Source organism: Sus scrofa, chromosome 1 (assembly GCF_054392235.1).
Source record: "Sus scrofa isolate SSC_HxYL_T2T_F1_AM1 chromosome 1, Sscrofa_HxYL_maternal_Yorkshire_Landrace_v2.0, whole genome shotgun sequence".
NCBI lineage: Eukaryota > Metazoa > Chordata > Mammalia > Artiodactyla > Suidae > Sus > Sus scrofa.
Genome location: NC_139383.1, coordinates 278,245,996 through 278,267,847, shown reverse-complemented (window position 1 = coordinate 278,267,847; position 21,852 = coordinate 278,245,996). Strand labels below are relative to the sequence as shown.

The 21,852-nt window shown below is 43.1% G+C and overlaps 1 protein-coding gene across 50 annotated transcripts in view; it reads left to right on the top strand.

Moving 5' to 3' along the window:
* Positions 1-9,522: 9,522 nt before the first annotated feature.
* Positions 9,523-21,852, top strand: part of DENND1A (DENN domain containing 1A) — a 520,477-nt gene continuing 508,147 nt past the window's right edge. For 28 of the 50 annotated variants that reach the window (XM_084995754.1, XM_084995700.1, XM_084995729.1 and 25 more), the window contains exon 1: positions 9,523-9,760. Coding sequence is in view for 21 of the 50 variants with exons in the window: in XM_021074718.2 (XP_020930377.2) it covers positions 9,744-9,760 (17 nt within the window). In the remaining 29 variants the exon portion in view is untranslated. Of the gene's footprint in view, positions 9,761-11,314; positions 11,442-21,852 lie in introns of those variants that run through there. The other 22 variants (XM_084995823.1, XM_084995806.1, XM_084995822.1 and 19 more) reach the window with 5 other exon arrangements.

Here is a 21,852-nt window from a genome sequence, read left to right as displayed (position 1 = left end):
TTTTTTTTTTTTTCTTTTTCTTTTTAGGGCTGCACCTGTGGCATATGGAAGTTCCCAGGCTAGGGGTTGTCTAGGAGTTGCAGCTGAAGCCTACACCACAGCCCAGCAACACCAGATCCAAGCTGAGACCTATGCTACAGCTTATGGCAACACAAGATCCTTAACCCACTGAGCCAGGGATCGAACCTGCATCCTCACGGGCACTATGTTGGGTTCTTAACCCACTAAGACACAGCGGGAACTCTATGGTGACCATCTTCAACATGGTAGAACAGAACTTCCGGTGTTTAGAGCTGAGTCTTGCCTACAACACTAGTGAATGTGGAAATAAGGGCAGCTCCAGGGCAGGGGGTGTTAGAAGTCCTGATGAATAGAATTAATACCCAAGGTGGTTTGAGCCAAGGTCAGGGCTGGGAAAACAATGCACATGTAACTTTTAAAATAGAAGAAAAATTAGGGGTGTGGAGGGAAGGAATATGGAAGAACAAATTGCAAGGTAGTGAACTGGAAAGCCCAGAAATCAGGGCACTGGGGGTAAGGCAAGGGCTCAGAAGCAAGTGCAGGAACACATAAAGATTCTTTTGTAGGGTGTCCAGCATGAGATGTCAGGAATAAGCAAGATGGCAGATGGGACCACACCAGTCCAGACTCTACCATGTCTCATCCACAGGCTCTCCTATTTATAACTGTATCCTGGGCAACAAGCATTAGGCACCAAGCACAGTAAGGCGCTGGAAATGTTTGCTCAATGCACACTGAGAGGCTGGGGAGAGGAATGGGCCACAGTTGGGAATGGGCCTCTGTGGCCTGGCATAGAGGAAGAATTTGGAACGTGAGCAAATGGATTGTTGATGACACCTACCTTGGGCCTCCAAGCACCATCAATGTTCTGCCAAATCCACTATTATTTTAGGAAGACAGCAGGGGATATGCAGGATCCAGAGCTGGAGGCTGGTGACACCTGGGAGAGGAACTGGTGTCTTGTTGAGGCCCTGTAGGAACTAATGGGAATTCAATTCATGTTGGCATCTGGGTAAGGCTGAAATCAGTGGTTCCCTATCTGGTTGTGGACTTCTATCGCCTGAAGAACATGTTAAAACACAGTCTCTGATCTTGCTTCTGAATCAGAACCTTCAGGATCAGAACTCAGAACTCCGTATTACAATCGGCATCAGGTGATGCAGATGCATGTAGCTAATTACGGGAACCAAGGCCTTAAGTCATCAATTTTCACTGGCCTTTCTTAGAACTTGGCATTTATTGGTTGTTTGCTGTTAAGACAACAATATAATCGTTCACATTGAGCCATTACCAAAAGCAAGGCAAATCTATGTGCCTCACATGTATAACGCATTTAATTCTCACAATGATCCTCATTTTACAAATGAGGACATTGAGTCTGAGAGAGGTTACTAATTTGCCCACGGTCACACATGCAGAGCTCATGCTCTGAGCTTCTACAAGAAGAGACTTACGTACATTATTTTCTTTTTTTTTCTTTTTAGGGCCACACCCATGGCATATGGAGTTTCCCAGGTGAGGGATCTAATTGGAGCTGTTGCTGCCAGCCTACGCCAGAGTTTCAGCAATGCCAGATCTAAGCTGCTTCTTCGACCTACACCACAGCTCATGGCAATGCCAGATCCTTAACCCACTGAGTGAGGCCAGGGATGGAACCCGCAGCCTCAAGGTTCCTAGTCGGATTTGTTTCCACTGAGCCACAATGGGAACTCCAAGTACATCATTTTCTATCCATGTATAGCCAGGAGAGGACTGCAAAGGAATCACATGTGCTATTTATTCTTGTCATTTATTTTTTTAACAATGATGAAGTTATTATTGTCACTAAGAAAAATATTTGATGATTAATGAATAAATTGGTGAAGGAAAACCATGGCAAAATAAAACATTATATTTTAGGAACAAATTCACCCACAATTAGGAGTTAGGGCATCTGATTGGCTCCATCAATTTCAGGCTGTCTCATCTCAGGTAAGTCACTTACGCCAGCATCTTCACTTTTAAAGCAAGGAAAATAGCTCTCTCTGATTATTGAGCAGTTGGAAAAATATAGACCATTAAGTATTTGCAAAGTCATATTGTTAACAATAATGAAATGATGAATGGTTACTAACAACATAAGAGGAAGGACTCAAGCATTTCTAGCCCCCAAAGAAAACAAAGATCTTTCCCTTACACCCTATAGAAGATTAACTCAAACTAGATCAAAGACCTGATGTAAGAGCTAAAATTATAAACTCTTAGAAGAAAACATAGGGAGAAAATTTTATGACATTGGATTTGGCAATGATTTCTTGGATATGACACCAAATGCACAAAATGTTACAAAAGAAAAAATAGCTAAATTGTACTACATCAAAATTTTAAACTTTTCTGTCAAAGGACACTTCAATGGAATGAAAAGGCAACCCACAGAATGGGAGAATGTATTTGCAAATCATTTAAGTAAGAGGCTAATATCCAGAATACAATAACTCCTACAACTCCACAACAGCAGTAACAACAAAACAACCTGATTAAAAAATGAGCAAAGGACTTAAATAGACATTTCTCCAATGAAGGTACACAATGGCCAAGGATCACATGAAAAGATTCTCAGTGTCACTAATCATTAGAGAAATGCAAATCAAAACCACTTCACACCCATTAGGCTAATGGAAAAAAAACCCAAAACCAAATCCAAAATAAACAAACAAATAAAAAACACAGGAAATAGCAAGTGTTGGTGAGGCTGTGGAGAAATTAGAACTCTTGGGCCCTTCTGGTATGGAAAACAGTGTACAGCTGCCATGGAAAACAGTATGGTGGCTCCTCAATTAAAAACAGAATTACCAGGAGTTCCCATCATGGCTCAGCGGTTAACGAATCTGACTAAGAACCATGAGGTTGCGCGTTCGATCCCTGGCCTTGCTCAGTGGGTTAGGTATCCAGCGTTGCTGTGAGCTGTGGTGTAGGTCACAGACGGGGCTTGGATCTGGTGTTGCTGTGGCTCTGGTGTAGGCTGATGGCTACAGTTCCAATTCGACCCCTAGCCTGGGAACCTCCATATGCCAAGGGTACAGCCCTAGAAAAGACAGAAAGACCAAAAAAAAAAAAAAAAAAAAAAAAAAAAAAAAGAATTATCCACATGATCCAGCAATTTCACTTCTGAGTATATACCTACGTATCTGTATCCACCTTATTAAAGATGAGGAAACTTAGGCTCAGATTTTAACTTTCTTCAAGTTCACTCAACTGGCAGCTTGGACCTGCCTCATTTGAGAGCTGGTTTTCTGAACAGGTATGTATTGCCTACATTCCCCTCTTAGAAGATACACAACGCATTATTTTTTTTTTTTTTTTTTGGTCTTTTTGCTATTTCTTTTGGGCCGCTCCCGCGGCATATGGAGGTTCCCAGGCTAGGGGTTGAATCGGAGCTGGAGCCACCGGCCTACGCCAGAGCCACAGCAACGCGGGATCCGAGCCGCGTCTGCAACCTACACCACAGCTCACGGCAACGCCGGATCGTTAACCCACTGAGCAAGGGCAGGGACCGAACCCTCAACCTCATGGTTCCTAGTCGGATTCGTTAACCACTGCGCCACGACGGGAACTCCCACAACGCATTATGCTAACACAAAAGTCCTTGAGAAGTTCAAAGAAAACTATTTAACTTGGTATGATTCTACACACCCCAAATTTACTTCATGACATAACCCCTCCTTTTTTTGGGTGAGGGGAGCAGCACCCCTACTAATTGAGCTGAGAATTCTTTCTGCAGAATATAACCACAACACCCAAGAGAATGAGAAATACATGTCTACACAAAAACTTATATACAAACGTTCACAGCAGCATTATTCATAATAGCCCAAAAGTGCAAACAACCCCAATATCGATCAACATCTGTTGTAGACAAATAAAATGTGGCCTATCCATATAATGAAATATTATTATGTATTATTACACAATAAAAAATAATGAATTACTGATAGATGGTACATAGATGAACTTTGAAATAATATACATATTTTTTTTTGTATTTTTAGGGCTGCATCCACTGCATATGGAGGTTCCCAGGCTAGGGGTCCAATCAGAGCTGTAGCTGCCAGCCTATACCACAGTCACAGCAACGCCAGATCAGAGCCGCGTCTTCGACCTACACCACAGCTCACGGCAACACCGGATCCTTAACCCAATGAGCGAGGCCAGGAATTGAATCTGCAACCTCATGGTTCCTATTGGGCTTTGTTTCCGATGCACCACAATGGGAACGCCTTGAAATAATATTTTCAAAGCAAAGTGCAAGAAGACAGAGAGAAAGGCCATATTATCAAATGATTCCATTTTTATGACTAGGCAAATCCATAGAGTCAGAAAGTAGATACACGGTATGGTTGCTGGGGGCTGAGGGGAGGGCAAGAAATGTGAGTGACTGCTACTGGGTAGAGGGTTTCTTTTGGGATGTGTTCTGGAAGTGTTCTGGAATTAGAGGTGACAGTTGCACAACTTTGTGACTATGCTAACAACCACTGAATCGGACACATTAAAATGGAGGTGGTTTGTGTGTGTGTGTGTGTTTGTTTTTGTTTTTGTTTTTGTTTTGCTTTTTAGGGCTGTACCCACAGCATATGGAAGTTCCCGGGCTAGGGGTCAAATCAGAGCTACAGCTGCCTGCCTACACTACAGCCACAGCAATGTGGGAACTGTAGTGACCAGTGCAATATCTGTGACCTACACCACAGCTCATGGCAATGCTGGATCCCGGACCCATTGAGCAAGACCAGGGATCGAACCTGCATTCTCATGGATACTAGTCAGATTTTTTTCCACTGCACCACAATGGGAACTCCCCAAACGGAGAATTTTATGCCTCGTAAATTATATATATATATATAATCACAGCTAAGTGTAGTAGGAACAGCAGAGCATTGGCCTGTTGGTCTTGCTGTTTTACACTGTATCATTAGTGGGGTATTAGAGCTCCTTGGGGTTGCTTCCTCCCCTCAATTGACAGTCCTCTAAATCCTAAGCAGAAAAACTAAATAGGTACAGAGAAGCGAGGGCCATCTTGGAAACCCAGGAGCATTACTGTCTGGTGTGGGTGGTATCACACACACTGCTGGACTTTTTGTCTGCTAGATATGCTTAGGTAGCCTATTTTGACAACAGTTGAGAAGGTAGTTCCTAAACCCCTCTCATTCCTGGAAGACTTCAATTCCAACAGTTGATTATGCCATGCACTTGGCAGAGAGGTCTCTTTTTATTGTATGACATCAGATTTGCACAGGTTTAAAGGAATAATAAAACAATAAGCCTCTGATTATAGAATTTTATAACTGAAAGGACTTTGAAGAGAGGTCAAGTAGCCTGAATCTCTTACTTTGGATATAGGGAAACTGAGGCTCAGGGAAATTCAGGGGCTTGCCCGAGGTCACAGAGCTGAGTATGGCTTGGTGGAGATTGTGATACCTGAGTTCCCTTTCCTCCCTGGGAATGCACCCCCTAGCCTGCCTTCAGGGAGCACAGGATTGTCTGAAATCATGGCTATATTTCCTAGTGAGATGTGGTTGTATAAGTTCTGACCAGTGGAATGTAAATGGAGCTGTATGAGCAACCTCAGGGAAATGTACCTAAAGATTAAGGCTTGGGGTGGGGCAAGACTTTCTACTTTCTGTTGGCTTGGCTGAAGACTAGATGGCTAGATAATACAAGCAGCCATCCAGGACCAAGAGGCAGAAAGTGGGAAAGTGGGGAAGAGAGGAGCCATAATGTAGAATTCCAGGTCCCCATCCTCAAAGAGGTCACAGCCTGAGGGACAGAAAACAAGTCTACAAGTCATATCAGCTCTGGAATGTTCATCTCTAGACCTTATGTGAGAGAAACTTTTTTTTTTTCCCCCAGCAACTGTTATTTCAGTCTTCTATCATTACAGCTGAGCAGAATTCTAATTTTTTAAGAGCATAAAAAATTACATTCTGGGTTGGGAACTCGGGTCTCCTGAATCCAAGTAAAGGACTATTTATTATGAAGATTATTACAATTAATAATAAATGCGGCGTTCCCATTATGGCTCAGTGGTTAACGAATCTGACTGGGAACCATGAGGTTGTGGGTTCGATCCCTGGTGTTGCTCAGTGGGTTAAGGATCCAGCGTTGCTGTGAGCTGTGGTGTGGTCGCCGATGCAGCTCAGATCTCAAGTTGCTGTGGCTGTGGCGTAGGTTGGCGGCTACAGCTCCGATTCGACCCCTGGCCTGGGAACCTCCATATGCTGCAGGCGCGGCCCTAAAAATAAAAAAAAAAAATTTAAAAATTAAAAAAATAAAAATAAATGTCGAACTGTGCTAAGTGTCTTGTATATAATAATTGCTAATAATTTTTTTTTTTTTTTTTTGGCCATTTCTAGGGCTGCTCCCTCGGCATATGGAGGTTCCCAGGCTAGGGGTCTAGTCGGAGCTGTAGCCGCCGCCCTACACCAAGGCCACAGCAATGCAGGATCCAAGCCACGTTTGCAACCTACACCACAGCTCGCAGCAATGCTGGATCCTTAACCCACGGAGCAAGGCCAGGGATCGAACCCGAAACCTCATGGTTCCTAGTCGGATTCATTAACCGCTGAGCCACGACGGGAACTCCTCTATTATTTTTAAAATAAATTGTATTGGAGTATAGTTGACTTAGAAAGTTACGTTAGTTTCAGGTTACAGCAAAGTAAATCAGTTATATATATACACGCATCCATTCCTTTTCAGATTCTTTTCCCATATATGTTATTACACAGTTTTTTTTAATTTTTTTTATTTTTTATTTTTTATTTTTTTTTATTTTCCCACTGTACAGCAAGGGGGTCAGGTTATCCTTACATGTATACATTACAATTACATTTTTCCCCCACCCTTTCTTCTGTTGCAACGTGAGTATCTAGACATAGTTCACAATGCTATTCAGCAGGATCTCCTTGTAAATCTATTCTAAGTTGTGTCTGATAAGCCCAAGCTCCCGATCCCTCCCACTCCCTCCCCCTCCCTCCCCCCTCCCACCCCCTCCCTCCCCCTCCCATCAGGCAGCCACAAGTCTCTTCTCCAAGTCCATGATTTTCTTTTCTGAGGAGATGTTCATTTGTGCTGGATATTAGATTCCAGTTATAAGTGATATCATATGGTATTTGTCTTTGTCTTTCTGGCTCATTTCACCCAGGATGAGATTCTCTAGTTCTATCCATGTTGCTGCAAATGGCATTATGTCGTTCTTTTTTATGGCTGAGTAGTATTCCATTGTGTATATATACCACATCTTCCGAATCCAATCATCTGTTGATGGACATTTGGGTTGTTTCCATTACACAGTATTTTTTAAATTGCAGATAATTTTTAAAGGCTTACCACATGCTAGTCACTGTTTATGTACTTTATAAGTGTCATTAACTCATTTAATCTCCATGCCATTTCCATAAGATAGATCTATGACTATAATTTCCATTTTACAGACAGAGAATCTGAGGCACAGGGAAAGGGAATAATTTACTCAAGGGCACATATTTAGTAAGAGGCCGAGCTGAGATTTGAACCCAGGCAGTCTGGCTCCAGAGCCTGCCCGCTTAATTCCTATATCACCCTCTCTCTTATGATGTGAACTCCTCCTATATTCCTTCTACCAGGAGGAAACTGAAGCAGACATTTGCTTAAAATCTTTTGCTTCAAATGTGTTGGAGAAGCAGCTAGCATGAGAAGCCAGACTCCTAACTCCCCGCTCAATGTTCTCTCCCCAGACCACCCCGTAGTCTCAGAGGCCACCTGGACAGATTCACAGGCCTCCCCCTCCAGTCTCTCCCTGCATCACGCACACACCACCACCACTACCACCACCACCACCACCACCACCTCCACCACCACCACCACCTCACCCAGCAGACACTCAGACATTTCTGTGGCCAGGATGGCTACAACATCCTTTGAAAAACAGCCAGCTTTCCCCTCCACCAAATAATTTTGTTTTATTTATAGTCTCCTGCTCAGAGCTTTTGAACTGGCTGCTCATTCCAGGGAAGATCTTGATAACAACTGTTCCTTGGAGAGGGTTCATAGGAAACAAGGTGAATAAACACTACAGAGGCCCTGCCTCTGTCTAGCAGAGCTTTGCTCCTGGGGATGTTTATAAGTCAGTGTTGGTGTCTGGGTGCAAGAGACTTTGAATTCGAAAAGGCAGTTTGGACATTTTCCACTTTGTTTATTTTAATTCAAAAAAGTTCATCCTATGCCTTCAACAACCTCAGGGCATAGGCAAAAGAGAAACATTATCTTTATCCAGAATGTAACTCTCAAAGGAGTTCTTGCTTTCTTTGCTCTCTGCCCGGTTGGGACTAGTTACTGTGGTGACTGTGGGGTAGGGAGACACTCCACGAATTTATAAGAGCTAAAATGGCAGACGAGATGAATGGTATTTCAGAACAGAAAACTGTAAAAAAGAAGAGCCTAATTTCAAAAGGGAACCATGAACCCACAGCATCTTCTCACCTGTGGGCAAACTATGTCAGGTGTCTGGAATTTCTCAGTCTGGATGCTCATCTCCATTCCACCAGTTGCTACTTATGTAACCTTGAGCACATGCCTCAGTTTCCTCTTTGGGAGGAGCGGGGATAAACTCACAAGATTACTGGGAGGATTGGTTCTAACCAGGTAGAGGAAATATAGCACCTGATTGAGAGAGGATACTCAATCACTCACACATTGAAAGGTAGCTAATGAAAGCGATCATGATTGCTTCCTTTGTGATTCCTGCGGGCCTAGAGGGGATGATATTGGAATGTTCATGAAAGTGAACCCCAAGGAGGAGCAGGTTGATGATCTTGGTTCTTAAGTACCTTCCTTTGCATTGCCTTAATCTTCATCTAGGCTGTTACGGTGGCATGAGATTTCTGCATTGGAGCCCCCCAAATGGCTGATGAAGGGAGGCTGAGGTCAAGGGTAGGGGCAGAGCAGAGCCACTCAAGGCGTCCTATGAAGCTCCCAGGTGGCTTTCCTGTGGGTACGTGAGATCTCCTTAAAGGTTCCATCAAGACACACGTTAGGGAAGTGGCTAGTGTGACAGAAGTAGGTCTATGGCTCCCCTGAGGAACTTACTGGAAGGTATACGATTTTCAAAGGGAAACTTGTGTGTTCATGGAAGCCTGAGTGGGAGACAGATTATCTCTACACCCAAGCTCCTGGGAGGGGAGGACTCCATAGGAGAGGAATTGAGTGAAGGTTTCTTCAGGTGAGCTTGACGGTCTCTATGGGATGAAGGTCTTCGAGTCAACAGGAAAACTGGGAATGAAGGCCTTCAGGGGCCTGCACCCGGAAGGGACCGGCCACGGAGCTCCGGGCGTCCACTCGGGCGGAAGCGTCGTCCCCGCCCACCCCCCACAGCCTTCAGGCGGCCCCGCCTCCCGCAAGCGGACTACACTTCCCAGCAGCCCCCGTGGGCGGCGGCGGCGCGGGCGGGAGGGGGCGGCCGTGTGAGAGGCGGAGGGGGCGGCGCGCGCCGGGCACGCGCGCCGGCGACCATGGCGTTCGCCCGGCTGAAGCGAGTACATTAACCCCGGGAGGCGGCGGCGGCGAGGGAGGGAGCTTCGAGCGGGCGGGCCCAGCCTGAGGGAAGGGAGGAAGGGGCGGGGAGAGCGCCGGAGGGAGGCCGGTCGGCCGCGGGCGGGCGGGCAGCGCAGCGCCGAGCGGGGCCCGCGGGCCCATGAGGAGGCCCGGGGACCATGGGCTCCAGGATCAAGTGAGTGCGGCCGGGCCGGGCGGAGCCGGGCCGGGCGAGGGGAGGCGAGGCCGGGCAAGGGCTGCAGGCCGCGGGCCGCGCGGGGGACTTGTTGCCGGGACCTGAGGGGCGCCCCGCGTGCCGGCGTCACGCGGGAAGGGGGACTGTTGCCATGACGATCCAGGGAGGCGCGGGGGCGGGGTGCGCGCGGGGTGCAAGGGCGCGGGTGGTCAGGTGCCTTCTCCTCACCTGAGGGCTGAAACAGCTTGAGATTACAAGGTGGCCCCCTCCCCCCGGGTTACGGAGAGCCTCTGAAAACGGTCACACAAGTGTTGGGGGGAGGGCGAGGAACCTCCGGAAGCAACTTCCCCAAGGGTGTTGTGTGTTTGGGCCGCCCCTGAGAGTTGGGCAGGTCCTGAGGTGGCAGCCTGGCTGCTGAAGGCCTGCGGGCCCCCATAAAAAGTCGCGTAAGGTTTTCCGAGGGAGAGGCCACTTAAGGACTTAAGGTCTGAATGTCCTGGGGAGAAAGGCCCTTTTCTCTCTCCTCCTGTTTCTCCCTTCAGTCTCTGAAAGTCTCCTCACAGCAGGGGCCAAAGGCTGTGAGGGAAGATACCTCTGTGCTGTAACTGAGCACCTGATGTTGATAATCGTTGGAAAGGTTTAGTAATCCAATCTGGCAAATTCCCTCATTCATTCATCTGGTGTCCCTGGTGGAGGGTTAGTTTTCCGGGGAAATTGTTGATACATCTGACTTCAGAACCCATTGAAACATTGTTACCCTCTTTCTAGACCTAGAAATTGACTTTGGAAAGTGCAACTTGTACGCAGTCCCATTTGGGTGTGTTGCTTTGGACTCTATCTCCCCTCCCAGCCAGGTCCTCTTTTGGCCTCTCCCTTCCTCAGTTCCAGAACAGGAGATGCCTTATCTTTAATCACTAACAAATGTTCACTTTTTCTCTATGAGTAATAGAATTGTTTAAGGGCACTTAGAAACAAAGTTAACAGCTTAGGCTGTTCCTTAAAACAGCTTTCCTAGGACACTTTAAACCTGCTTCCAAGAAAGTCTGAGGAATGTGTTTATTTCAGCATTTTGAGAATTATGCTGGGGAAGTTTGAAAGGGGAAGGACCTTATGGGTGAAATCTAATAGTTATTCAAGTATTGCATCTCTTGTCCAGTCCATATTCCTGCAGTGTGACCTTTGCCTAGCCTCCTGGGCGACCAGTTTAGGCCTCCATTCACAAAATGTATCTAATTGACTGCAGAAGCCCTGAGACTAGAAAAAGTTTGCTTATGATAATGAAAACGGAAGAGTTGGATGAGCACACTGTTAATTGTTGATTTTTGTGGAAATGAGGGGAAAGAGAAGCATGCTCCATTTAAGAGCCTAAGAAGCTTGGGAGTAAAAAGACGTAGTCTGGGAAGCATTGGGATTAAAGAGGCACTCCAAGCTTAGCTCCTGCTTCCAAGTAAAGCGTTGTAAACTTGGATTTCAATAGTACTTAGAAACACTTTACAAAAGCCACCTTAATGTCGCAGAGTATACTTGTGAAGCTTCTTACTATTCTTGTTACAGAGCTGTTCAGAAACTTGCCAGATAGGAGTCAAGTCAGTGTCGGAATCAACATGAAAATCCAACAAGTGGAAGTTCAGATGACTAGGCATCGGGTCTCTGTCTTGCTCTTGAACATTGCAGGCCTCAGGTGTGTTTTGTGCAACCTGTTGCTGTGTATCTGAGCACTTGGCAAGAGAACCTATGCTAACACGTGAAATTAGTATGAAGATAGCTTTCTTGATCTTGAAACTAGACTGCTTGGTGATTCAAACTTAGGCTTGGGGAAAATGTGAGCTTTACTTGTGGTGAGGCTGAAAGAGAATATGAAGAGAGAAGTTACAAAAAGCGAGTGGTTGTGATTTATGGTGACTGCGTGGCTTCAGCCTGCCGGCAGGAATGAAGATGGACCAGTGGTCAGGAAACCATCTACTTAGGTGCCAGCTAGTAGTTTTTTGGAGGAAACAGAACTTTGGTTACTGCTGACTGTCCGTTCCATCCTGACAGGAAAGCACGGACTTAGCTGAGGGTGTTCAAGACTGAGGTGAAGTCTTAAGTCTAAATAGGCTGCATGGTGTGGGACAGCCTTGGGGTGGGGAGCAGGAGAGTTGCTCTGACTGCCTGAACTTTCTTGCCTCATCTCTGTACTGTGTGGCCCAGTCAGGCTGACACTGTGGAAACAGATTTGGATTCAGATTCCAGCTCTTTTGTCTACTGACTCTGAAACTTTGTACAGAATACTTCTTTCACCCTCACTTTTCCCTGAGGGTAAAATGGCGAGGACTACATGTTACAGGGTCATCATTAGCAATAAACACAGCATCAACGTGACTGCCGGGCTCATATTAAAAACCCAGTGGTTGTTTTCTTTTATACCTTCTCTATCAGAAGACTAAGAAAACGGCTGTATTTTATACCAGGAATGCCAGAGAACTGTGCATTTTGGGTAAGGGAGAAGAGGGTCTAGATGATCCAGGAATTAGACTGAACATGCAGAGCGGGACTCAACATTCATTAAAAATTAAAGGTTGATTAAAACCAGTACTCTGTGTAATTGTGAAGCTGGTGTCTGTTAAAGGAGCGGTAGTTAAGCAGGTGTGTTGCTAGGCACAGGTGTTGAGGTTTAGTGTTGGAGCAGACTTTTCTTTCAAACTAAGGCTGGATGAGCATAATTTCTGTGTCAGGCACGGTGGTAATACTTTATGTGAACCATTTCATCAAATCCTTACAACTGTCCAATGATGTAGGTACTGTTAGCCACATTTTTCAAATGAGAAAATGGGGGTTTATAAGCCTTAAATCAGATGCCACACCCAGGAGTCCTGCCCTGATGATAGCTCCCTCCCCTTCTCCAGCCTAAGCCAGGTGCCCCTCATCTGTGCGCCCTCTCTGCTACCTAGGCCAGGTGTCCTTCATTTGTTTCTGTGGCCCTCTGTGTTTATCACCATTGTAGTGCTAAATCCAGTTCCTTGTGTATCTCCTGTACTAAGCCTGATATAACTTGTTGAGAGCAGGAACTATCTTATTTGTCTTTAAGTTACCTATGTCAAACCTAGTACCTGATACACAAAGTTGTTTAGAAAGAGTTTACGGAATGCATTTAAGAAATAGGTTAGGATCTGGAGTTCCCATGGTGGCACAGTGGTTAACGAATCCGACTAGGAACCATGAGGTTGCGGGTTTGATCCCTGGCCTTGCTCAGTGGGTTAAGGATCAGGCGTTGCCGTGAGCTGTGGTGTAGGTCGCAGACGTGGCTTGGATCCTGCGAAGCTGTGGCTGTGGCGTAGGCCAGCAGCTACACCTCCAGTTCGACCCCCAGCCTGGGAACCTCCATATGCCTCAGGAGCGGCCCTAGAAAAGGCAAAAAGACAAAAAAAAAAAAAAAATAGTTTGGGATCTGAATTAAGATCCCGCGGAAAGGCTCTGAGTGGAATGTACATAGAGTTGAAAAGTAACATTTTGCTGCTTGAGGAAGAGGAGTGTTTGTTTTATAAGTTTTTAAGCCACATTGCCCTAGTCTAGCCAGCCATTTTCTCTGAAGAGTGTTAAGGTCATGTTCATTTAAATAAAGGAACCTTGTCTTGTCTCAACCCAAACATCTACTTGACAAAGGAAAGAAAAGGTCACGAGTATGCAGGTAGCACTCTGGAAAGCTCCTGAACCTTAAACCTGAGCAGACATTTATTTATCTAGAGAGATAAAAGGAGCAGTGGTAACCGGCAATCTTGGACAGGTATGTTTAAATCTTATTTACTGTTTGAGTGATCCCAGTGGACTGGAATGTGGTTAATATGAAGCAATTTAACTGATAATGTAGACACACAGCAGGAAACTGTGGCAGTTTAATATTGCTTGTGGTGACATCCTAGAAATTGTTTCCAGGCACCGAGGGAAGGAAGTGGATTGTAAGTAATCGAAGGAAGTATTCTAGGTGAGTTTGAAGAAACCTGACATTTATGGACTTGGAGAAAAGCATACTCAAAGAGTTGAAGGCATAGGGACAGGACAGGGCAGTTGATTTGGCCTTATAGTGGGGTTTATTCCACATTAGCCTGTATACCTGTCTTTTGTCCCTGTCAGGCCATGACCTCTTTGAGGTTGGTGACTAAGGAACTTATCATTTATTCATTCAGTCACTCACTGTAGAGCTAAGAAGAGTGTCAAGCACATATTAAGCATTCAATAAATATTAGTCATCATTGTTATTATAATTGGTGGGTGTGCTATATTGTGGCCTGGTGGTATGTGAAATCCTAGGGACACAAAAGTGAAAAGATTTTTTTTTGAGGCTCTCCAGAGTAGTAGTGAGACAGAAATGTAAAACAAAACCAACTTCCTCCAGGCCTCCTCACTGCTGAAAAATCTATCAGACAAGATCATTGCTGTGGTGGAGATGCAGCCTGTGGTGAATAAGTGAAGGAGAGACTGCCCAAGCACAGCTTCCAAGGAAGGAGTGCTTCATCAAGAAGATGATATTTCACTTGAGAGAGGAGAGATGAGTAAGGGTGTGAAAGGGGTGATAGTGGTGGCAAAGGGGGTAGAAACCATGGTGAGGGTGGCAGTGACAGTGGTGCTGGGGGCATCAGTGATAGTAGTCTTGATAGAGGGGGCAGCATGTGTGGAGACATGACATACTGGGGAAATAAAATATTAGTTACCACTTAATGGACATTAAGATGCCAGATATTGTTAGACATTGGTAGTTAATGGTGAATAATATTTATTCCTACTCTCGTGGCGCTTACAGTCCAATGGACCTGACAGGTGAAAAAAAAAAATCAATTCATGTAAAGCTATGGATGTGGTATAAACACAAGTTGCTGCGAGAGGATGAAGGGAGATAGAGCAGCGAGGTCTGAGAGCTTACTGTGGAGATGACATTTGAGGATGAGAAGTCATTAGCCATGTAAAGAGACTGGGCAAGACTTCATTCCAGGCAGAGAGCATAGACAAAGGCCTTGAGGCAAGAAAAACCTCAGTGGATTTCAGGAACTGAGAAAAGGGCAGTGGGTTTGGGTAGTGACCCTTGGTGGAAAGGCTGGGGCCTGAGCAGAGTCTTGTAGGCTGTGGTAATCTGAGAGCAACTTTATTAAGATGTAATTCACATACTATAAAATTTATTCCTTTGAAGTGTGTAATCAAATGGTCTTTAGTATACTCAGAAATACCACTGCCCAAATCCAGAACACTCTAGAAAGAAACCCCATATCTATTAGTGGTCACTCCCCATTTCCTCAAACCCTCTCAGCTCCTGGCAATCACTAATTAGAGTTGCTGTGGATTTGTCAATTCTGGGCAATTCATATGAATGGAATCATACAATATATATTCCTTTGTCTTTTACTAAACGTAATGGTTCCCAAGTTTATCCATGTTATAGCATATATGAGAATTTTCATTACTTTTTATTACTGAATAATATTTCATTGTATGGATAAACCACATTTTATCTATTCATTCATCATTTGTTAGGTATTTGGGTTGTTTTTACTTTTTTACTCTTATGAATAATGTTACTTTGAACATTTTGTGTGGACATATGTTTTTGTTTCTCTTAGGTATATACCTAGGAGTGGAATTGCTGAATCATATGGTGATTCTGTTTAAAGAACTGTTAAACTGTTTCCCAAAGCAATTGCACCACTTTGTGTAAAGTGGTATCTCATTGTGGTTGAGATTTGGCCCACATGAGTTGTGTAGACAGATATAGAGTTCTCAGAAGAGGGTGAAACAACAACAAAAAAAGATAATGGGAGAAGAGAGGAGGGATTTCCAGAGGAAGAACAGTGGAGGTTATATGACATGAAAGTAGAGATAAACCCATTTCTTTGTTTTCTGCTACAGAGGAGCAGCCTCACCTTTTTAAGATAGCTCTGTTGCTGGCTTTTTGTGGAAAACCCCTTAAAGGACCCCATTACCAAATGATGCCATAGGCTGGCTTCTTCTTGAGATCTGCTGTACAGCACAACTAACATATCTTCCTTCTGTGGGATAAGACTAGGATTTGAAATGTGACTTCTTCAGGGCCCTCGATTGCCTTTTCTCTTTCCTCTCTCCACTACAGTGCTCCCCTCCCATTCTCCACTGGAGACAGTGCAAAGACTTGGGGTCGAATAGCAAAAGTCTTGCTAGAGACTAAGCCCCCCATTATTAGTGTCCAGAGTCAGTCCCTTGAATTTTAATGACTTTTCGGGAAAGTGTATTGGTGTGATCGCATCATTCTAATCTGAGCCATTGTGAGGTGTTTGAGCAGTCGATAGGAAGGTTGAAACAGGTAAGGTAAAACTTGAGTATTACTGTAGGAAAATGTTTTTTATTCAGGCTGTTAAATCTGTTTGTAAGTTCCTGGCAGGAATTCTTGTGCATTGCAAAGGTTAAGCCTTTTACCTGGCCCTGGCGTGGGGTAGGGGAGACTAATGTCTGGATTTGCAAAACATCCTTTTTGCCTGAAAGGATTTTGTTGGGAAATGGAAAGATGAACAAGGATGAAAAATAAAGCAAAGAAAACAAAACAAAGTTGGTCTCCTCTGCTTTAATTGGAACCCTTACTCATTCTTTCCAAGTGTTTTGGACTTGAAAAGGAGCCAAATAGAGAAAGTGAGAAAATATATATTTAAAATATAAAGATGGGTTACATTTCAAAAGTTTATTTGTAATATGGTTATGGCATTTAGAATGTATTTTTCTCTTAGAATGTTATGTATAGATCAGTGACTGGTGAGCATAAAGACATTCCAGGCAGAGGGAATTGTGTGTATAAAAGACATAGGGAGGTAACAGGTACAGCTGGAAAACAGACTCTGTGGATAAAGATTATAGGTGATGAAGGTGAAAAAGCTGGATTGTGCCACTGGGACTTGATGCCATTGAAGGATTGAGTTGGGAATGTAATATGATCAGATTTGGGTTTTTAGGAAGATAACTGGCAGCAGGAGTTTAGAACAGCGATACTTCTGGCTTGTGCAGCGTAATCCACTGGGGTGTGAAAAGACTATGTTAGAACCTAAGTTCGTTTCTATATCAATCTTCAAAATTTCCGTTTTTTTTTGTGTTTTCTAATAATATACAATGGATTACTATAGTAAGACTTTTTACATCTGTTCTGTTTTACTTTACGAAGGATTTTATTTTATTTTATTTTTTGGCTGCTCCCACGGCATGTGGAAAGTTCCCTGGCCAGGGGTTGAACCCGCACCCTAGTGGTGACCTGAGCTGCTGCAGTGACAAACTGGATCCTTAACCCACTGCACCACAAGTGAAACCTCTAGATATTCTTTTTTTTTTTTTTTTTTTTAAGAATTTTATTTTATTTTATTTTATTTTTTTGTCTTTTTGCCATTTCTTGGGCCACTCTCGCAGCATATGGAGGTTCCCAGGCTAGGGGTCTAATCGGAGCTATAGCCACTGGCCTACGCCAGAGCCACAGCAACGCAGGATCCGAGCCGCGTCTGCGACCTACACCACAGCACATGGCAACGCCGGATCTTTAACCCACTGAGCAAGGGCAGGGACTGAACCCGCAACCTCATGGTTCCTAGTCGGATTCGTTAACCACTGCGCCACCACGGGAACTCCTAGATATTCTTATAATTTATAAATAAATATTCATATATCAAATGTATGCTCAAATTTTTAACTAGTAGAAGTACATGGGAAAAAATTGGAGACCACTGGTTTATGGAACTATGTTACAGTGTACGCTGCAGAAGATGAAGGCCCAAAGTGAAGTTTTGGTTTTCATAAGAAAAAGGATGACTTTGAGAGAAATTTTAGGTAGAATTGATAAGACTTGGTGACAAATTACATGTAAGAGGCGAGAGAAGAATTCGAGATGACTTGCCAGGGTTAGTAAAGTTATGTTATAAATTGAGTGTTTGGAAGGTGAGGACTGTTTATATAATGTGTTTGCTTTTCTGAGGAGAAGTGAAAAGTTATAATTGGGAGAAGGGATTTTGGTCTGTGGTGAGAAAGGAAGAAATCTTTAAGGGCTCTATAGCGAATGTGTATGCTCTGTTAGATGACGAAGACTTCAAGTGGGCTGGGCCAAGTGGCTAAGGGGAAATCTGTCCGTGTTAGATTTAGAGCGAAAAAAATAAACTTTTGAAACCACAGGAAAGGTTTCAGGAATGTTGCATTGATCTCGCCTAGGCTGTATGAATGAATAGGAGGAAGGAAACCAGTCTAGAGAAAGATGCTGTTTGACTTCAGGCAAGCAGCTCTTGTGTGAGAGGAGTGAGGGGGATTGGGGACCTGGGACACTTGTGTTTGAGTCCCTGCAATATGCGTGATTCCCATCCGAGTTCTAAGTTTCTGAGCCTCAGTTTCTTAATTTATAAAAGGAAGCTAGTAAATTCACCTCTGGGGTTGTCGTGAGGATTAAAAGCAGTCTTATATCTAGCCCTCAGCAGAGAAATTACTTGAGTCAGTGGCAGCTATCATTAACATTGTTTGGAGTGGATGGGACACATTTTTCTGAACAGACTGGGGTTTAAAAAAAAAAAGAGAGAATTCTCTTTAAAAATACAGCAACAATGACACCTAAAAAAATTTCTGTATGTTATCAAATTTCTAGTTATATCAATTTTTTTAAAAACAGTTGTTTTGTTTGAATGAAGTCATACTTTATAGCTGGTTGATAAGTTATCTCATAATCTCTTTTTTCCCCCTTTCAGTTTATTGAAGAAGTAGGTTACTTGTCCTGTGTAATTTCTTTTTTTAAACCCTTAATTAATTTATTTATATTTAATGATTTTTATTTTGACAGTGTTCTGTCAATTTTCTACTTCTCAGCAAGGTGACCCAATCACACATACACATATAAATTCCTTTTTCTCACATTATCATGTTCCGTCATAAGTGACAAAATAGAGTTCCCAGTGCTATACAGCAGGATCTCATTGACTATGTAATTTCTATTGCATCCTGTTTAGTATATTCTATCCCCTTTATTTCCTACAAATTGGTAGTTAGATTTAGTGATGTGATGAGATCCAAGTTCATTTTCTTGGTGAGAATACCTAGAAGGTGGTGATTAAGTACTTTTATCAGGAGGCGTGGTCTCTGGTTATCTCTTTTAATCCATCAGTTTATCGGGGGCTATAAAGTGGTGATTTTTTTTTTCCCATCATTTTTTCTTGATATTAACTAGGCTACTTCTCTCAAGAAAAACTTCTGTGTATCAACTATTTGGTTACCCTGAGGTACAGCTCATATTGGAAAGGCAGAATAAATATTTGATTCAGTTTGTTTTTCAAACTGCGTTTCCTAGCATTTTCCCAAGGTGACTGATTTTTTAAAAAAATTTTTGAATATCATTTTAAACACATAGATTTAAACCTATTTGCTGTATTTCACTCTACTGTAGTTATCCTCATTATGTTAATTTGTCCTATCTTTGTCTATCGGGAGCTTCTTCAAGTTAACATCTAGAGTCCTTTTGACAGGATCTTGGTAGTTTTTAATAGCTCCATGCCTTTTGGTATGACAAGATGTTCCAGGCTCATCTTGTATATTTCCTGCTCCAGACCTGTTTTGTGCCGTTTCTCTAAGGAGTCTGCTTCCTTTCAGTGGGAAATGGTGTTAGAGATTACATTCTGGGTTTGTTTGTTTGTTTATTGATTGATTTTTTAGGGCTGCAGGTGCAGGATATGGACGTTGCCAGGGTAAGGGTGGAATTGGAGCTTCAGCTGCTGGTTTACACCACAGCCACACCAGATCCAAGCTGCCTTTGTGACCTACACCAAAACTTGTGGCAACACCAGATCCTTAACCCACATGGATGCCAGTTGGGTTCATTTCTGCTAAGCCTCGGTGGGAACTCCCAGTCTGGGTTTTCGAACTCTTTTTTTTTTTTTTTTTTGGCTGCTTGGTTAGTCATTATTTCTCTGGTTCTCCAGGGTTCAGAACTAGGGTGTGTGTGTGTTCATTTTTAACGTAAACTGTATCACATTTTCATATTGATATTTCCAATTCAAGGCTATAGTTTTAAAACATTTTTTTTTGTCCTTTTTTTTTTTTGTCTTTTCAGGGCCGCACCCACGGCATATGGAGGTTTCCAGGCTAGGGGTCAAAGTGGAGCTGTAGCTGCTGGCCTACACCACAGCCAGAGCAATGCCAGATCCAAGCTGAGTCTGGGACCTACACCATGGTTCATGGCAGTGCCAGATCCCTATCCCACTGAGTGAGGCCAGGGATCAAACCCATGTTCTCATGGACACTAGTTGGATTTGTTACCACTGAGCCACAATGGGTTCTCCAGTTTTTTGTTTTCTAATTTGGCAATTCTTTTTGTCCTTGGAGTATATCCCACTAGGAATGAATAATCAAGTTACTGTTTTTAAACCACTAGAAATAGTTTTTCACTGTGGTCGTTTGACCATATCAATTCAAAGTGTTTTTTTCTTTGAATTTTTTGGGATTGCTTTAAAAATTTTTTGTCTTATAATTACATAAATGACTTCTATGGTTTCAAAACAAAATCTATCAAAATAGTATATTTAGAAAAATCTAACTTCTGTCCTTCCCTCATCACCCTGTTCTTTCCCTCCTCTATAGGTAGCTAGTTTTATTTTTTGATTTTTAGGGCCACACCCGCAGCATATGGAAGTTCTCAGGCTAAGGGTCTAATCAGAGCTACAGCTGCCTACACCACAGCCGCAGCATTGGGGGATCCAAGCCGTGTCTGTGACCTACACCACAGCTCGTTGGCAACCCCAGATCCTTAACCCCCTGAGCGAGGCCAGGAATTGAAACTTCGTCCTCATGGATCCTAGCTGGGTTTGTTAACTGCTGAGCCATGAAGGAAACTCCCGGTAGCTAGTTTTTTAAAGAAAATTTTCATTTTTAGTTTTATTAGAAAAAAGGTAAATAAGTGTATTTTACACTTCCCCTCACCAGCCGTTCAGACAAATGGTAGCATTCTATGTGCACTTTTCTCATTTTATATGCTGTAAAGAGATCACTTCCAGTAGTATGTAGAGGTCATCCTCATTTCTCTGTAGGCATAGTGTACTACTTCTTTGGATGGATGGTCCATGGTTTGTTTGTTTATTTTATTTATTTATTCTGTTTTTTATTATTCAATGAATTTATCACATCTGTAGTTGAATAATGATTATCACAATCCAATTTCACAGGATTTCCATCCCACAACCCAAGCACATCCCCCCCCACTCCCCAAACTGTCTCCTCTGGAGACCAGAAGTTTTTCAATGTCCGTGAGTCAGCATCTGTTCTGCAAATAAGTTCAGTCTGTCCTTTTTTCAGGTTCCACATGTCAGTGAAAGCATTGGATGTTGGTGTCTCATTGTATGGCTGACTTCACTTAGCATGATAATTTCTAGGTCCATCCATGTTGCCAAAAATGCAGTATTTTGTTGCTTTTAATGGCTGAGTAATATTCCATTGTGTATATGTACCACATCTTCTTGATCCACTCCTCTGTCAATGGACATTTAGGTTGTTTCCATATCTTGGCTATTGTAAATAGTACTGCCATGAACATTGGAGTACATGTGTCTTTGCGAGTCATGATTTTCTCTGGGTAGATGCCCAGGAGTGGGATTGCTGGATCAAATGGTAGTTCTATTTTTAGTTTTCTGAGGCATCTCCATCCTGTTTTCCACAGTGGTTGCACCAATTTACAATCCCACCAACAGCGTAATAGGGTGGCCCATGGTTTATTCAACAGTCTCATGCTCATGGTCATTTAGGTTGCTTGTAGTGCTATCACAAATGATACTGTACTGGTCTCGTGTATGTGCCTTTTTGCCTTTTTTTTTTTTTTTTTTTGTTTATCGTGCCATTGGGATAGATTTTTAGAAGTGGGATTGCTGGGTCAAAGAGCAAATTTATATGTAATTTTACTAAATAGGTCAAATTATCCTTCACACAGGTTGTTCCAGTTCATATCACCCTGTGTGATAGGGCCTGTTGTCTTAAAGCTTTACCAACAGAATGTGTTTGTCAAACTTGAAAAATTTTAGTTAAAGCCATAAATAAATGCCCATGTTAACAAATCAGTTAATTTGTAAGAACTCATGATGAAGGGAAATAATTTTCTA